The sequence below is a fragment of the Tachysurus fulvidraco genome, chromosome 13 (genome assembly GCF_022655615.1).
Source record: "Tachysurus fulvidraco isolate hzauxx_2018 chromosome 13, HZAU_PFXX_2.0, whole genome shotgun sequence".
Lineage (NCBI taxonomy): Eukaryota > Metazoa > Chordata > Actinopteri > Siluriformes > Bagridae > Tachysurus > Tachysurus fulvidraco.
In genome coordinates, this window is record NC_062530.1 from 16977648 (window position 1) to 16997339 (window position 19692).

Consider the following 19692-nt stretch of genomic DNA (forward strand, 5'->3'; position numbering starts at 1 on the left):
GAATTCCCATCTCTCTACAAAACCGTACAGTTGGCATCCCAGCACAACTGGATATCAATCAAAATGTATCACTATGAATATGCTTGGTGTTGTGTTAGAATTCACAGGTACCTGGGTCGGCTCTAAATGTAATGTGCTGCTTTGTTAGCGGAGCATCACACTGAGATTCAGTGTGCCGCTGTGAGTGAGATCTTCATTAGAAACCTTCAACAACCCCCCTCCCCAAACACGGAGGATTTGTGCCAGGTATCTGCTCTAACAGCCAAACATGTTGATAATTAAAGCCCTGTAATCGAGAAGTGTTATCACAACAATTAACAGCAAAAATGTGAGGGTATCAGGGACATGTGGCTTTGTACGTTTCCTTTTTAACTCTCAAAAATGATCTCCCTCAAAGAGCAAAGGAAACGGGTTAGAATACCTTTTCTGTCAAAGTGCCTTAGAGTTCATGACTTACTAAGCACTGGTGGAAAAAATGATCGGAAAACCTTGCATCTCTTCTGCTCTTTTCTCAAAACACATTTATCTCTCCCCTACTTTCGCCAATTCTCCAGACGTGCTCTTCTCTCCCTTTTTCTTCCCTCTCCCTCCCTTTTTCTTCCCCAAAGTTGGCTGCCTCTGCCCTCGTTCCGTAGCATCGGCTGAAGATCCAGCAAGGCCCCCATGCACAATGAGCTTTAATTGGGTTAAGTTTGTCCGCCACAGATAACATTTCTCTTTCTGTGGAGAATAAAGCAAATTGCTGGCACTAATGGCACTGTTTAATGTAGCTCTTTTTATTATGGATGGAGGAAATTAGGATGAGACTCCCTACAGAGAGTTGATGTCGTGGGAGTGAGTGCATTGTTGCAGCTCATCAGGAAGGCATTTTCACTCAAGTGCAGTCTTCTGCTTATTATTCTTTCCCCTTTTTACTTCGCTTTTTCAGTCTACCCAAAATATTGCCAGAAAAACAATACTCACTAATCACAAGCCCTTAACTTTGCATCCTGGTGAGGGGATCCCATACTCTACTAAAGAGTACGTACCGAACATTCCCTCCTTCCTTTTTTCCCGGTTTAATACCCTAAGTCTATAAAGCTGGTGTTTCTTTGTGTAAGACTGGGGCAAGAGCCAAAGAATGGGGGATGAAAAAGGGAGGAGGGGAATTGCTATTGATGTTTTGGCACAAGACCTGGTAAGCCTAAAAAGCTGAAATATGCCCTGTGTTGTTCTACTGCTGGATGAATGGAGTTGCATTGGAGAAGACATGTCGTACTCATAGTTGGTGCTGAGGTAAATACATAGACTATAGTCCTATAGGACTTGGGTAGTGACCAGAAGACAATCTGCACTAAAATATAATGTTGAATATGAGGCTCATCAATGACTGATAAGGCAGAGGGGACAGAAAGTGTAATGGAGCGCTCAGCCCCAATCTGCCCTACGTCCTTCTCATCATTCTGCTGACAGACAGTATCACTGGTCCAGTGGCTGTCTGGGTCAGTGTAACAAACTACTGTATGATACAGTAACAGCCTTTTAACTTACAAGAAACAAAAACTATTATAATTAAAGAAAATGTGACTATAATGAATCCTAGTTTAACTTCTCTTTTCACCTACATAAATGAATTTGCATTCAGCATACAAAGACAATTTTTCTGTCTTAACTTACACATATACTTCTGCATATTTGACAAAAATTAAGGTAGAGGAAGAGATGCTTCATTTCTTCCACATCGCTCACTTTTGCATACGTAGCACTACAATGCTTCCGTTAATGAGACAGAAGACTGTTGGCTTTGCAGTATTTAAACCAGTTATGTCTAATTATTTCCCATAAAAATAGTGTATCTAGGGCAAAACCAGTGAGATGTATCATTGTCTGTGGAGGTGGGACCTGGCGGAGTTGGCGCGAGTTCAGATGAACAGAACAGAACATAGAGAATTTGCTGTAGGCAACATAAATATAACATGAACTCCCCAGGCTTGTGACAGTACAATGGGGGAGTGTTTAAGAGGGCTTTCTGGGGCTTCATCTAACATGAATACTAGGCCTAAATACAGACAGAAAGCTTGGGGGTAAAAAGGACAAATGTATGTGATTATTGTAAAATTCTAATTTTGAGTGACTACATGGCCATACCGAAAGCTAGCCCCTGCTACTGGGTAAATAATAATATGAAGGTCAGATTCTATTTTGAAAACTAATCCCACATGGCCTATGTGCACCACATTTGATGTTCCAAAATAGAAAAGCAAACACACAAATAATAGGAGCCATTTAAACTTTTCCTAAATAGCATCAATAGCCATTCCAAACAGGATCACAACACTGAGACTATAACTCACAAGTATTTTCTTTTGTGTCTTCATTTATTTTTGTACACATGTAGCTGTTCTAAAAGCTACTTGCCATTGAACGAAAAGAAAAAAAAAAGAAGCAAATCCTAGAGAAGATGACAGAGGGTGTAATCACTTGCTATGTGATTTCACAATGCAGGTTTTTCAACCCATTCACATCTTTGCTGTCCTTGACCCTTAAGGAGCTTGTAATGTGGGCTATTTTTCCTCTTTTGTATGTATCCTAGAGAAAAAAGGCGACTACTGCAGTGAGCTTTCACCCTTTCATACCAAAGGCCCCCTTGTCTCTCTGGGACGCCATTTCAAGGGGAGTTCAGACGAGACCAAGAACCTCACCAGTGGGGGGTCTATTTGAAAGGCCCCTCTGTGGCCTGGTGGTGGTGGGTGGGTGGGGGGGTGAGGCTCAATCTGAGGGACACCCCTGCTGTCCAAGTGAGGGAGCCCACAGAGTTATCCATGACAACCAGCTCAACGGTTCGGTCAAAGACCAGTGAGGAGAGAATAAAAGCTGTGTGCGATTTCTTTACTTTGCATTTGCCAAACATGTCCTCTCTCTCTGTCTGTGGAGTAATAACGTCTAAGACTGCAGAGGACCAGACGAAGGGGTGCTGTGAGGATTTTGGCTATGCCCTAGGTAGGGTTCCACACAGCAAAAGCCTAATCCTGCACATAAACACTAATGTCAGCCTCCAGGGTTTCTCTGTTATTAAAAACATCCCCATGCGTGTGTTTTGAAGACATTGCTGTGCCTGAACGTGTTGCGCAATACGCACGCATTCCCAAATTCCCAGTTGTGTAAACAAACACGGAAGAACCCAAGTCATGGAGTAATGCATATATTTCGAAATAACACAGTACCGTTTAGTCCTGTAGGTCAGGTCCTGTAGGTCAATTGGGCAGCCACATGCAACTTGAATAAACATATCAAATATCAAAACACATATGTTTTCGGATTCATTACCCCTTATTAGATTCATTATTAATGGCATGAGTTTTTTTTTACCTTGATTTTATTTGGCTTAAACCCAATTGAAAAAGTTTAAATTGTTATTTTAAAAAAAACTCACAAAACTCATGGTTTCCTTTCAAAATACATAGCAGAAAGAATTGTACAAAAAGAGCAGAAAAAGCTTTCAGTAAAGTCTCCCCTCGACGGCGCAATGTTGGAGTAAACCCAAGACGGTGCAAAAGAGGGCGAGGAGCGAAAGAAAACAACCCCAGAATCCAGTGCGTCTTTTTTGCTCTTCGAGTTCCTCGAAACTGCGCGTTTTTGGCCGCGATCCGAAAGCGCGCTCAGACTTCAGGCTGCAGTTTCCACGGCCGGCCATGGCTCGGTGCTGTTGGCTCTCTCTCTCTCGCTCTGTGTGTGTGTGCGTGCTGCTGAAGCCCAGGCTGCGCGGAGCTCCCTGCGGGATCGGAGCGCTCCCCCGCCGGGACCCTACTCTCACATCCTCCCTGCTGGGACACGGGGCTACATTTCCAGCCAAGCCTGCGCTTTATTATGTGTGTCTGCGCCGCAGCCCCGCCAGCATTCGGATCGGGAGGCGGAGGGAAGACCAGAGTCAGGACAAAGAAGAAAAGGGAGAGAGCGAGGCTATAGCGGTTAACGTTTACAGCTCTTTTTAGGGGGCATTAATATATATTTTTAAACAATGAATTAAACCCTACAGGTGAGAAATAAAAAAGATGCCTCAAACGGCGCCCTAAAAAATAATAAAGAGGGCGGTTCAATTCAGTGTTTCTCTGGATCACAGGACCACAAGAAAGACGGACAAAACTGGACAAAACGGAACCTCAAGCGGACCAGGCGGGATAAAGAATAAGGACAAAATTGCACTGTTCATTTAAGCGGCGCGAGTGAACGCGTTTAAAGGACGCACCGGCACCTTTCCATCACATTCTCCTTACGCAGAGATTTTTTAGACACTGCTTCGTCGCCTTCTCCTTCTTCTTCTTGTTCAAAACTCCTCTCACTCGTCTTTCCGAGAGGAGTCTAAAAGCCGCAGCGCGACGATCCGCTCGTCAAATCTACAGGTTGAAACCGGGCGCGAAGTTGCCAAAGCGCCGGAATATCCATCCGCTCGCCATTATTCTCGGCTCTTTCCCTCGGAGTTGCTACTGCTGCTGGTCTGGCGCGATACACACACACACACACACACACACACACACACACACACACACACACACACACACACACACACACACACACACACACACACACTGAGCGCGAAGTAGCCGCATTGCAAATTGCAAAAGGCAACAGGGACAGAAACAAAAGTGCCAGCCTGTAGCCTATGACTGTTTGCAAGAAAGGACAAGAGGTCGATAGAAGCAGAAGAACCCCGACACAGAGATGTCCAGGCGCAAGCAGGCCAAACCGCGCTCCGTTAAAGGTAAGCGCTTTTTCTTTACGCACTCTACAGAGAACCGGCATCGAGCGAGCAGCATGACCAATGAGATTTCACGGCTAAAATTGGCGGGTATTGTGAAAAGCTGAGATTTAATATCATTGCCATGAAGAGGACTATTATGTTTCAGAGATGTTTAGTGTATGCATCGTTCCCAAAGCGCACATATGAAGTAATGACTCTATTGCAGCGCATATTTAAACAGAGAGCACATATTCACGCAAACTAACGTGAATTTTTAGTAGGAACAAAATTAGACGTTAGAGATATATGATGAATACGCTATTTGTTGTTTGTTTTTTGTTTGTTTGTTTTTTTTGTTTTGTTTTTTAGTTTGCGCTTTTTCCGTAACACCAGATTTATTCAGTGTATCTACAAGAAAATCTAACTTATTATATCTAAGATTTGTTTTCTAAATATATGTTTGGTTATGTGTTATAGAGCCAATATAACGTGTGCCTTTTATTATGTCCACTGTTAGTAGTTCGGACACAAATCCCAGGTCAGTGCTAAAGAGCAGCCTAAAGCAAGTCACCTACTGTATTGAGCCACAATATGAAGTCAGGTAAAGTCTCAGAAAAAAAGTAAATGACTAAACTGTACATTTCCTTGTCAGTGGTGTAACCTCAATATCTATTTTGTTTTACCTTCAGTGAGTACATTTTACATAGACAGCTGAATGTAGTGTACTGTTAAAGAATAATCTATTTTGTGAATCTAAAATTATTTTAACTGTAATTTCAGTCCTTTGCCATATAAATATACTCTTTAAAGGTACAAAAAAATCTTAAATACACCAATCCAATGACTTGGACTTTAGTGCTTATATGAATATATTGAATAATAATATGTGATGGCCAAATCTCATAAGCATTTTCAATGTCTTATCACGTGTGAACATCGGTAGGTAAACGGGTGTTGTGTTTTTCTCACCGGTATGGTAGACGTTTATGGGTGAAGCCGCAGTTGGCACAGACTGCCCCTATGGCAAGCAGATGGGCACTGGGGTGGCCATGTGGCCCAATATGAGGACCCCTCCCCCAATTAATAACTCAGGTTTTGTTCTAATTAATGGACACAATCTGCAGTCATTTACAAAAAGGGGGTGTGATTGGCTGTTAAAAGACTCAACATTTATTGCAGGAAACATTTGTAGTAACATATTTGTAAGCAAAAACAGACTTTAATGTAACTGGAATGTGTATGACAGAGAGAGAGAAATTTAAATTTGAAATTTAAGACTTTAAAAGTTACATACTTTTGTGTGCATCCTTGAGAAAGAAATTGTTTCTGGTTTTAATGCCAGTTCAGCTGACTGGTCTTAAGGAAATAATATATTATAGCATCTGGATTTATACTTGGATTATGATAAACCTGTGAATTAAACTTGTAATCTTGATCACTGGTTCTCAAAGTAAGGTCCAGTGACCCCCAAGGAGGCATGAAGCATGAACAAGAGGAAGTTACATTGGTGTTAAATACATCCATCACATAATAAGTAATTATAGTTATTATAGGGATTGATATTCACCTGTTTGGATTCAGTCAGACCTCATTAACTCAAAAACAAAAATAATTTCAGGTTGGAACTAATGTTTTAGACATAATTTTAAAAAAGCTCCAGAAAATAGCTAGAAAATTGGAGTACACAGATGAGACTATTTTTTTAATTAAATTAAATTCTGTGCAGTTCTGTGCAGAAGTGCAGAAACTTCTAGAGAAGTTTCCGATCTAGATAACTAGATTAAAGTCGGAAGTATCATTGTTTTTATAACAACAGATGTTAGTTATATGTGGAGTGGGCCTGCTAGAACATAACCTACACACACTGACAGTCAAAACCTGCTGTGCACTGGACCAAGAACCCTTTGGCACTGTAAAATTGTTGGCCTGTTACAGTGAGTGCTTTCGAATAAAACAATGCTTATGGCGACTCAGTGAAGCACATCAGGCATAGGCTAATTAAATATGTAGGCCTAACTGAGGCATGATGTGTCCCTATCTCCTCCAAACACCTTTTCTAATGCCTGGCAGCCTCAGTGGTTAGAGGAGCACCAGAAGCTTGCCACTAAAGATATAGGGTTTGTATTATGTCACGCATATTGTTTAACAGTCTAACCTGCAAGTCAAACAGCACTGAAGCTTCTTGGTTCTTTCGATTGAATACATGCTGGCCTAAGAAAGTGTTCTTGGATCATTTTAACAGTGATTATTTCTTTTGTGGGAAGTCAGGCTCTCCGTGAAAATAGCATTAAAAGCTATGATTATAAGTGCTAATGAGACAGATTTTGCTGCTGGGTGCAGAGAGATGGAGGAAAGTAATAGAATGGGAGAACACGTGCTAGCTAAAGGAGAGAGAGAGAGAGAGAGAGAGAGAAAGAGAGAGAGAGAGAGAGAGAGAGAGAGAGAGAGAGAGAGAGAGAGAGAGAGAGCGGTGCTTATCAAAATATTATTTCTCCCAATTAATCCTGTTTTAATGTGTACGCGTGCAGCACTTGGCCTGAGTGTTGCTGTTTCATATCTATGCTTTTCCCCTGAGTGTTTCATGCATTATGTAGCAATGATTATTACTTAATTACACATTAATAAATCTGCTTTATTTGCAGGACATTAAGGGAGAACGAGTGCACATGATGGTATAAAAGACACACAGACCTCTTTTCCTTTCTTTTCCTTTCCTTTCCTTTCGGCTCCTTTCCGCGGTGTTGTTTACATTCAATCAGATCATATTATACCTTTAACCCCATGAAGGAGAAAAACAAACAAGTGAGGATTGTGCTTGTCTTGCTGACAAGGGACCGATAGGGATCATTTCCTCCTCAACTCCACATCTGTCTCCTTATATAGCCTGACTCACTCAGTACTGAGTGCTGAAATGTGAATCTCCAGCTTGTTCTGTCTCATCTACAGAGATCACTGCTTTAAGTGGATGTGATTTGTGAGTAGATTTCCTGTTTTAGGGAGTTCTCTCATGTCGTACTGTAGATAGCATTAAATGCATTTAGTTTCTGATTTGACATGTTTTCCTGTTTCAATATTTTTACATTTTGTTGATATTTCAGAAATGTTTAGCTCCAGTAGATATGGTTGACAGCTTGAAGCAGGAAACTGTTTTATTTATTTTCAAGATAAAAATTTGTTATACAATTATACATTTCTTGAATCGGCGATGAGAATAGGTTAAAAACGACGCTCTTCAGTTTGGTGTCGGAACGGTAAAAGTGATGCTGCTTTCTGTTACTGGAAACATTTGGCAGTGATTAATAAGATATCTGTATGAGAATAAAAAAAACCTGAAATTACAAAGGGTCATATAATGTCAGCGTTTACATCTGTTTTCTAGTTTTGTATTGTGTGTGTAGGATTATTTGAAGTGTAGGACCATCTGGTTTAAGCATTAAATGGCTTTTTTATTGTCACCTAGACTTTTGCAGCCATGCAGGACTTTCATTGGTCAGTGGGCTGTTATAAAACGCTGAAGTGAGTTAGCATGGAGCTGCATGTCTATAGCTGCAAAGACCAAGGAGCAAAAAAACCCTTCCTGTTTTTAACATCATTATGGATTCCGTTTTTTTAAAGCATGTGTGTTTTTCTATTTTGTGCACTCAATGTCTGTTGCCTTTGCCTTTATGTTAGCAATAAAGGAATTTATATATACAGTATCTCTCTCTCTCTCTCTCTCTTTCTCTCAATCAATTAAAATCAGTTAGAATCTGTTATTTAGTAATACATTTATAACTAAGCAGTTTTGCATTCTCACTGTTGCCCTGCCATGTGCCAGTCCTTATTAAAAGCCACCCTAATTAAGAAACAGCAAGTAATCTTTGAATTATTTACATCTATTTATTTACTATACGTTATTTATTATACTTGATCAGGTTTACATAACATGTAACCTCCTTACATAATCAGTGTTCAGCTATGAAATGTAAATAAAATCGAATAATTAGTCAGGAACAGAAGAGTGCCAGAGAAAACTTATGGCCTATATGGTGTCCTTCCTGAAGCACAGTGACATCACTGTGCAAAGTTTGTTGGTGTATTATATGCAATGAAGATTATTATTATTTTTTTTTTGCTATTGGTATCTGTCAATAATCAGTTACTAATCTGCATTATATCTACATTACATCTCTATCTGAACAAATCTATCATACTGATGCCACTATCAATCTGTGTAATCTAGCCTTTAAGCATGAAGTGATTAGTCACAGATCAGCAGATTTTCTGTTAAGATAATTACATTGTCATCAGTGAACATTTCAGATTTTGTTCTATCAGCATGTTGCTATACATTATGTACATCCAAGTAATGAATTAGTGGCCTTCCGAGATTTTCTACTGACACCGATACGGTAGCCTAGTTTCTGCAGTAATGGGAGATGAACAAGAAAGTTTTTTTTTAATTTTCACTGAGTTCACAGCATGAGCCATTTGTTAAACAACTCTTAAAAGTATTTCATCAAGACCAGGAGAAAATGTAATTATGCACAGTTTGACAGCAGTGGTGTTTTTTATCGCCATTACTGTTGCAATCATGATGAGTGGCACAGTTAAAAGTACAACTCTCTCCTTCCCTTTCTCTCACGCACAATTTCACACACACATGCACACACACACACACACACACACACACACACACACACACACACACACACACACACACACACACACACACACACACACACACTGCAGCCTTACCCTCCTCCACTTGCTGAATATCTGGCCATATCTTCTTCTTCTTCTTCTTCTTCTTCTTCTTCTTCTTCTTCTTCTTCTTTTTCTTCTTCTTCCTCTTCTTCTTTTTCTTCTTCTTGTTTTTCATCAAGTAACATGTATAAAACACATTAACTGAGAAATGTAGCGAATTCTCCAGCTTAGGCTGTGTTTCTCCACTGCGTCATCGAAGGTTGCTCCATTTTGAAGCCAATAAATGTGACAACATTAAAAGTTTTTGAGAAGGCAACTGATATAGCAGATCTTTCTCAACCTTTAGCCACTGAAAATCCACATGGCTGAAAATGAAGGCACAGAATCCTTTTTTTTTTAACATTAGTCAAATTAAAATGCAAATGGAAAATGTTGAAATTGGTAGCCTTTGGTTGTAAACTAGTGATTAGCGAGATAAATAAAGTGCTAGCTGATGTAGCTAATTGTCGAATTTAATTCAAGCTTAGCAGTGTCATGACAGTTGGAACATTTTGAATGATGCTGTTGGGTCAGATAATTCTAATTGTTCTGAATAAACCTTCATATCATTTGTATCTATCCTCTGCTTATGTTTATGTAGCTTTTGCTTTACAGAGACCCTTTCAGGCTGGGAGGGTTCAGCATCAGACTTTAGTGTGTACTAGAGAGAAGGGGGGTGTCATGTCCCTGCACTGTGTTATGTCTGCCAGTCACAACTCCTTATCTGCAGCTTGCCTGCTAGTTTTGTGTGCGAGGATCTGTCTTAATATAGAAGCTCAGCACAATGTGCCATTGCAACGGCTTAACTGTGCTTTATCAGTGAGCCTGGACTCAGTGGCCTGGAACCGTGGACCGACTCGCACAGGATCTGCTCTGGGTTTCTAAAGAGGAGGTGCCACTCTGGCGAGACTTGCTATTAATTTTGTTTGTACCCCTTTCTTGCTTGCCAACCCTTACTTCCCTTGTCCGAGGCTCCCTGAGGAGGCTGGCCGCTCTAAGACGCCTGCATGCTGGAGCCCGGATTGAGCTGCTGCATGGGGCAGATTAAAATGTGCTGGAACACCACTCAGAGAAAGCTTCTCGCAAATCTGCTCATTCCCATGTAAATATAGCAGGCTGTTTTACCTAACCAACTGAGAGCTGTTTTTAGCTGTTTGAAGCATGCATTGTGATGTGCAGGGAGTGGTTGGGTTTAAAGGGCTTTTTTATTGAAAAACTTTCAAAATTTGAGGTTGTGTTAATCTACTGAAAGTCTCTCACAGTTCAAGTCAGTCCTTTGTGATGTCTACTGAGGTGAGACCTGATTACTAGTGTGTGTGTGTGTGTGTGTGTGTGTGTGTGTGTGTGTGTGTGTGTGTGTGTGTGTGTGTGTGTGTGTGCATAATATGCTTTTGCTGTAATTGTTAGAAGTGCAGGTGTATTTCAGGGCGGATCTTCTGAGGTTACAGAAGGCCTGCTAATCATAGCTACATCAGAGCAGACTGCACACTAGGGCACTGAATCAAAAAAAAGTTTTCTTTATGTCTGTTCTTCTCCTCTCTCCTCCGAACCCCTCCCTTTCCTCCGTCTCCTCATCCATCTGTCTCTGGGTGGCTGCTCTACGACCCTTCCTTGCCTTGCTGTGCTGTACATTAAACATAAGGAAAGGGGGCAATTAAAGCCCACTCACTCCACCTGCCTGATGCATATATTTATTGGCAGCCCTCCCTTCTGGACTGGTTCTGGGCTTGGGTCTGTGTTTTTTGGGAGAGGTGAGCAGGGGGCCTGCAGAGGTCATTAGTGAAGAGTGCTTGAGTTGCTGTGACCTCTGCTGACCCCCCTAGAGTCTACGCTGACCCCTCAGCAAGCTGTCTGCCCCCCTCCGCTGGCCTATTTGGCCTTCTCTGCCCTGGGCTTCGAGAGCTCTTCAACACCGGAGCAGGGATTGAAGGGCTGGAGAAGGAAGGTTTCGCTTCAAGCTCTCAAAGTTTGAGTTTGTGTTTTTTTTTTTTGTATCTGTGTGTGGAAAGCGTGTATGCCCACGCACATAAAAATCGCCTCGGCACTTGTGGCTCCCACAACGCTAGTGCTCAACCTATTGATTTCACTACGCCTGGAAAGTTTTCTACAAGAAAGTACAAAAGAGTTAAAACAAGCAGGAGTTTATTGAATTCAGTACCCTTGGCCTCTTACACACACATAGCATTTGACTCCGCTAACTAGACTTTTGAGTCATTTTCAGAGTTCAACTCTTGAAGCCACTTTATTTAGATCCATATAATTTTCCATATAATTTACAGTGATGTAAATAATTAGACACGCAAAATTGTAATAATAAAGTAAAAATGTGAGCAATCATTTTCCAATGTAATGCAAACAGCTCATATTTGTGCCAGCTGCCAGTGTGGAAGGTAAAGTGCTATTGCTGTTGGTTATATAACAGATCCTTTTAAGCACTGACATGGCAGATAAGAGCAAAGCATGAGCCGCTGCAAAGCCTTTTTCATTCACCAGCGCTAAGTGACTGACTGATTTTAGGCTTGCGCTTTTTATCACTGGGAGATGTGTGTACACCCACAGACAACTTGTTCTGGAGGGGGAATGCCTGGAAACAACCTGCTATGTCATTCCCATAATTGATTTTGAGGCGTGAAGCATGCCGGCCTTCGTCAAGGGTCTAGACATTCTCTGAGAATCGGGTAATAGCGGGCTTCTTAACGCAGACCGAATTAGCGCCTCATTGTACAGAGGAGCTTTTTCATGCTAGGCCTTCGCTAACCTCTGAGATAGACGGAGCCTTTGATGTCGCAGTTTCGCCTTATTTCTCTTCACTCAATTTGCTGTCAAAAAGCGAGGGCCTCCCTGCTGAGCCGAGGATAATAACCCATGCAAACAGCAGGGCGATAGTGAAGAAACAATTAAAGTGGCTCACTGTTTCGGAGCACACACAAACACACGCGCACACACAATATTGGAAATAATTGCATTTACAAGGCTTGTGCACATCAGCATGTATTTGTCTCAGTGAGATGTCTTTGTGTTTTGTATGGGGATGATTTGCAGTTAGCATGCAGGAATGTTGCAGCTTGCAGAAATGAATCAAGCCTGTAGAGACCGCCTCCTTCTACTGACTGAAAATCTCACCTGAAACACCTAAACATGCTTCTGACTGAAAAACAAATTGTCATGGATGAGAATTTAAATTTCAGCAATTCATTTAAGCTTTTATATTGCCCATGTGCTCTGCATGCTCTCTGTGCAGTAGCTGTGTTTGGGTGGAAAAGCAGTGAGAGGGAGCAGTAGTAGTGAATGAAACATTAGAAGACGGAATCCGTGTGCGTTTGTTTGTGTGTAAAGCAGGCAGCGGGGTAACAAAGTACTGCTCCAGAGCAGACCCACTGACTGCAGCACTCCTATAGCTGACATGTATGTCATATTATCCTGTATGGTGAAAGTCTGGACTTTGCTTTGATTTATCGTTCGTTCATCTTCAGTAATGTTGTTAACCCCGACAGGGTCACAGTGGATCCCAGACACTATCCTGGGAAATGGCAGGAAGAATTTGGGAGCATGTCTTTTGGAGCATGTATTTGGGAGGAGAACCTAGGAAAAATACATAGAAGCTCCAGACAGACAGTAACCTTAGCTCATGATCAAACTGTGCTACAAGGTACCAAAATTACCCATTGCACCATGCCAATCTTCATTGATTTATTCAAAAGGATTCTCTGCATCTGAGTATCTGAGATGATCAGGATGCTCACAGAACCCAATCCATAGTTATCCATATTGTAAAGCACTGGAATATCTGTATAGATTATAATATCTATCTAGATTACAAATAACATAATAATGATATACTGTATCTATGATATCTTCAATGCTTAAATGATCATAGTATATTTCTAATCACAGTGCAACCTACAGGTTTACCCAGTTTTTAAGGTCACAACATTTCACCTTGACAGCACACAATCACGAAATACACAGAGTCGTTAGTAAGGCATTCCTTATATTTCATGTGTGTATGTGAGTGTGTATGTGAGTGTGTATGCGTGTGCTTTGCCTTTGCCTGCCAGTAGATGAGGTGAGGCATCTCTCTGGGAGCTCCTGCAAAACTAAACAAGGGCCAGGAGAGTAGAGCAGAATTATTAACGCTGTTCTCACTCTCTCGCACCTCCTAGACTCGGCTTTATTCTATTCATCCAGCACTCGTTCTCCTAATAAATGCTTGATCTTGCCATCAAACAAGGTCCGAGTTGCTGCGAGAATACCAGGCAGAGAAAGGGAGATGGAGGCAGCAGGCGGTCAGAGAATAGAGATGGGGGCCTTGTGCACTGTAGGTTTTGGTGGTTAAAGATGGATGGGTGGAAAAAATGTTTAAAAATGTATTTTTGGCCTGCTTGTGTTCGTTTGTGGCAAGATCGGGTTGTCTAAGGATGTCTTTGGGTCAAGGAAAGGGTAGAGCTCAAGTCATTATAGTCAGCATGCCTGACACACACACACACGCACACACGCACACACACACGCACACACTAAACAGAGACACATGCATACTTACATGTGATACTGCCTCAGGCAAGTCACAAAAATGCTTGATTTGCTACATAATATAAAACATGGGTTTGTTTATTCTTGTATTACATGACACTGAAGAATGCAGGATCCACCTGCTAAACCCCAGGCTGTGTTTGTTGGCTTGGTGAAAATCTGTTTTACGGGTGCTGCCATAGTTGCTGTGTGGGTATTTATAGGTGTTGTGGGAAAAGTTAAGGTTTGGGCTCAGAAGATTGTTCGTTTGAAGTTCATATATACTTGGCAGGAAGAACTCCGAGGGGGGTAAGGAAGAGGTAGTTATATCCATCTGTAACCTGCATACCAAGCCACAAGCTGGGTAAAGCCCAAGCTTGGGCAAAAGAAGCCCCAGTTTGGACATGAAATGTATGTTGTAATCACAATCAGGATTTGCTATTATATGAATGTTTCTAAATGTTTGTTATTGTGTGTAAAACCACTGGATTTTTACAACACTGTATCTCTATGTATATTCTAAAATGGAAGGACATTCACTGTCCAATTTATAAGGAACATTTTTATATCCTGCTCATTTAATCAACCACGTGTCATCTATTCCACATATAAAATGTGAGGCTACAGGTTCATCTAAACTGGTCAGTTGACAACTAGAAAAACTTCCCTAGTCTTTAAAGACTCAAACCTGCTCTGCCTTAGTTTGCCTGACTAGTTATTTAAGATAATATTGCCTTTCGGTCAGATAAAACAAGTCTGCCTATTTTCATCTGATCTTTCATAAAGGTAATTGAGGCCACTAAATGTTTTTTTTCCATTTGTTTCAACACTAACAATCATGCAATGCTCACATTTGTATTCATTGGTAAATGATTGATCATGCATCATTCATAATTGTATGCATGACCAAGTGTAAGTGTCTGTTATTACATCATATCTTTTATGTTGAAGCTTTTCCCCCCTTGATTGTTGATAGGAGGTTGCAAGTTCAAATCCCAGTAACATTAAGCTACCACTGTGGGGTGTTTGGGCAAGACAATGAACTGTCATCTGCTCAGAAGAAAAGCCAATTTGCACAAAAGTATTTGAGAAATGAATAAATGATACTGATATTTGCGATCTAGACCTCTGCAGCTTGCAAAACACTAAAGGTATGATTGTGGAATAACATTGGGTGTCCTGCTGATATGAGTTCTGTGCCCAGTTTGTGTTGACGACTTTACACTTTCACACATTCATAAAAACATAGTGTACCTTGAACTTCACCACATTTATTTACAAAGGTTAAAAAAAATACATAGTGTTATTGTTTAGGGTATCACCCCAGTGACTAGTGGGAGAGTTCAGAGTAAAATTCTACAGTAGATTGTTCTGGTAAAAGTAAAGTCCATCTCTATAGCTATCCAGGGCATCAATCAGTGAAAACTCTCAGTATAACACTCGCACATTTAACAGTGCAGTCCTGCATATGTGGCTTTGTGTGACTACATAGAAATGTCCCTTAAAGAAAGAAGTTAGGTGTAGCGTGCCACCCAAACAAACACACTCACCTGCAGAGCTCATAGTTGTGGCCTGCGCCTGTGACGTTCATGCTCCATAAGTTTATTAAACAATAAACAGCCATTGTCTCTTAGGAAATCCCCCCACACAAACAAAGTCAGGCTGCCATGGTCTCAGATGAGGGGATGTGAACAGTGAAGAAGTCTCCAAAGAAGCGTGATTGCAGTATTAATCTGTCCTCAAGTGATAAAAGCAAACCACAAAGCCTACACAGAAAGGGCCTGTGCTGTAATGCCTAATCAAGTCTGTATCACACTAAATAATGCCTTAGTGTGAAATCGGAAGCCAAAGTCAAAAAGCACTCCCCAGCTTGTGCTACAGGATAAGGCAATTAACTCTCTCTCTGTGTCTCTCTCTCTCTCTCTCTCTCTCTCTCTCTCTCTCTCTCTCTCTCTCTCTCTCTCTCTCTCTCTCTCTCTCTCTCTCTCTCTCTCTGTGTCTCTCTCTGTGTCTCTCTCTCTGTGTCTCTCTCTGTGTCTTTCTCTCTGTGTCTCTCTCTGTGTCTCTCTCTGTCTCTCTCTGTATCTCTCTCTCTCTCTCTCTCTCTCTCTCTCTCTCTCTCACACACACACACTCTCTGTGTCTCTCACTCTCTATCTCTCTTCCCCCCCCTCTCTCTCACTGTCTGTCTTCCTGCTCACTCTCATGGCTGAGCTCTGCTCCCATGCCCTGCTGTATATGTGTGTTTCTGTGTGCGTGAGAGAGACACAGTAAGGAAGAGAACTACTACTCTCCTTCTCCTCTTTTGTTGATGGTGGGTATTGTCAGTAGTGCTTGGAGCACATCTATTTCTGGACTCTCCCTGTAGATACAGCACTCCTGAGAGGCAGCCTTCCTCCTAGGTCAGGGCCATTCAGTTAAGCTTGCCTCTCGGCCTATGAGGGGGCGTAAATGGGGTTGGGGAGGATATGTTGTTTTTCCAGCCTGCTTTGAAGCCAGTGCCATCGCCATCCCTCTGTCCCCCTGTTCTGTCCTCGTTTGATGGCATCATAGCAGAGAGAACGTGATTATGGAATGCTCCCCAGTGAGCAGCACGTTCAGCCAGTGTCACGCTCAGTGACAGCCACACACAGCCGACGAGATTTAATCGAGCCTGCTCACACTCGCTACTTTTTCTTCCTCACTTTATATCACCCTGCATTTTCCCCTCACTGCTACTCATTCTTTGTTTTTGTATCACTCTGTCCCTCTTCAGCTCTCCCAATTCTCTTCTTTTCACTCTCTTGCCCTCTCTAGTGTGTTTTATGTACAAGCCGGCAAGTATATTGGAAACATTATTTCTCTCATGTTTGACAGGTGAGATGTGCAGAAAACAAATTTCAGATCTGAGATTCTCTTGACTGTATTGAATCCTTCTGAACGACAGATCGATTGTTGTCTCGTCTGTTTGAGTGTTTGTGTTATTATGTTAATTTTCTGTGCTGCTTGTTAGGTACATGTGAGTGTTGTAAGGGTTAGGAAGAGAAGGAACAGTTCAGATCAGCTCACAGTTTATTAATTAACTTATGTCTCCTACATTCACAATACCTGACTGGCTGCCATCACTGTGTTACTCACCATTGAAGGCATTTCTGCTATCTGCAGGAAATGTCATCAATAATGTCTTCACTATTATATTTAAAAATATATATATAAAGTTTTCTTTCTTAATGAAAACACACACACACACACACACACACACACACACACACACACACACACACACACACACACACTAGACACATCTTAATAATCCATAGCTCAATTAGTATAAAAGCCTTCATGTCAAATAAAATAAAAAGAGCCGTACCGCTCGATATGACACCCCCCCCCCCTTCTTTCTTCATTCATATTCTGTGTTTCATTCAAAAGTTCCTTCTCGGCCAAAGACCGCAAAGTGCAACGTTTACTTATTTTACGTTTTGACTAAGTATTTTTTTAATATACCGTACAGCAATCTGTACACATTCGACTCTCATATTATATGGTGTAAAAAACATCAACTGACAGAAAGCTTAGGTAGGCGAGATATAATTCATTTTACTTCACTAATTAAGATGCTATTGCTATCTGGATAATATCTCATTAGCTAGCATACATATCTGGTGATAACAGCGGAAAGGAGAAGAACGTAGAAGGCTGCAAAGAAAGACTCACAGTGCTAAGGTTGAGTTGAAGTTCTTCAGGTAAAAAAACAAAGAAATAAACAAAAAAAGAGTTGCCCTAGTTTTAGAGACAGTGGAGTTGTTTCAAATCATGCTTCATAAACATGTTCTATTTTAATGCAGGTATGATAAATCTTACATCCTTTACCGACAGCATTACTGTCAGACATTTGGACAAATCAGATTTTGGACAAATCCAATTTATATTGATACAAAGAAAAATTCTTTACCTTCAAAAGAAAGAAATGTGTTCAGTAAGAATAATTGTGTAAACTGAAGTAAATTATCATTACATACATTCTACTCTGTTTGACCAGCATGGTGGATGCTTTGAACTGGTGCTGTGCAGAATTCATGCTGCAGGTTTTTGCTTAGGATGCAAGATGCATTATGGGAAGTTGGCAAGCTGGTGGAGGCAGTGTGACGCTCTCGGCAATGATCTTTGGTCCTGAGATACATGTGGGTGTTACTTTGGCGAATAAGATCTACCTAAACATTGTTCCCGACCAAGTACAATCCTTCGTGGTAACAATATTCCGTGGTCTATTTAGCATGATAGTGTTTCCTACCACACTGCAAAAACTGTGCAAGAATCATCTGAGGGACATGACAAGGAAGTCAGGGTGTTGACTTGTCCTTTAAAATCCCCTGATCTCTATCTAATCAAGCATCTATAAGAGGTGCTTGACGAACAATTGCAATCCACGGAGGCCGCAATTCACAATTTACAAGATTTAAAGTCTCTGACACCGGGTGCATGATTTGCTGGCACTGATTTAATTTACAATCGTTTGTGTATGTATCTGTGCGTGTGTGAGAGAGAGTCAGAGGAAGAGGGAGAGGTGACACTGCTGCTTGGGCTTTCCTCAGGAAAGGCCTGTTGGAGGCAGGAGCCAGAGCTGCCTCGCTCCACACCGCCAGGAATGTGCCATGTGCGCACCACGGGGGAGGAAGTGTGAGAGACGGAGAATGTGTGTACGTGTTTTTTTTTTTTTTTTGGTGTGTGAATGTGCACTGTCTCCACAAGTCCATACACAGTAGACTTTATAATCAGTTAACAGTAGGTCTGTGCAAACTGTTCAATTTATTTATTATGACGGCAGTGTGGTGTTGTTTGGTATGGCCTGCACTCATTTTGTTTTGTAGTACTTTTATATTCTTATTTTATACTCTTAAATGTTGTGTACTTTTCAATTTTATGACATCATTTATTTTTATGGCTTTATATATCCTCATGCTTCTCCATAAACCCTGTGTTTGTGTAAGACACAGAGATGCATTAAGCTCCATCTTAGTTTTTGATTATCTGTGTTTTCCCAAGAGCATAAATCTCGATATTGTGTTCTCCATCTACTTGTCCCTTCTTGTCCTTTATTTCTGAGCTCTGTCCATCTCACTGCGTTATGTATGTGTGTAGAGATAGCTGGAAGGCTCTGCAGGCATTTCAGAGTGCTCTTGTCCTCAGAAAAAGCAGAACTAGCGTGGCTGCATGCCGGACCTCATCCGTCTTTATTGTTTGCTTTAGCTGTGTAAGCCTTGAGCTGCCCTATCTCCAGCTCACTACTGTTTCTGGCCCCCGGCACCAGTTTGCCTTTTTAAGGCTGTTATTGTGAGGTGGAGGGTTTTTCAGCACTGATAAAAGTATTTGGTTAATCAGCTTCCCTTGCCATTCCCTGCTCCAGGCTTTGAGGACAGGCCGTTGACGCTGATGGCTCTCGTTGGGAAGGGGGGAGGCTTGGGGTGGAAAATTGGCGTTGTTTTCGGGCAAACTGGGCGTACAAGGCACATGGATTGAGAAGCAGGGCAGAGTCTGGCAGAAGAGTGTCGTCTAGCAGGAAATGCCAGCATCACACTCCAGGGCCATTTACTCAGTTCATTGATAAGAGAGCTTCTACATGAAGACTTATCTTCTGCCATACGTCATTACAGCTGTTAGAGTGGGTGGAGGAAATACTGAGACAGCAAGGTCAACTACAGTCAAACTAGGAATGGGAGGTAAACTGGTGAAAGCGGGACTGCCAAAGGATTGTTAAGTGA

The 19692-nt window shown here is 41.5% G+C and overlaps 1 protein-coding gene across 7 annotated transcripts in view; it reads left to right on the plus strand.

The window, feature by feature from the left end:
- Positions 1-3474: 3474 nt before the first annotated feature.
- Positions 3475-19692, plus strand: part of znf423 (zinc finger protein 423) — a 140587-nt gene continuing 124369 nt past the window's right edge. For 4 of the 7 annotated variants that reach the window (XR_007144707.1, XR_007144705.1, XR_007144706.1 and 1 more), the window contains exon 1: positions 3475-4738. Coding sequence is in view for 4 of the 7 variants with exons in the window: in XM_047822508.1 (XP_047678464.1) it covers positions 4699-4738 (40 nt within the window). In the remaining 3 variants the exon portion in view is untranslated. The remainder of the gene's footprint in view (positions 4739-19692) is intronic. The other 3 variants (XM_027161661.2, XM_027161662.2, XM_027161663.2) reach the window with 2 other exon arrangements.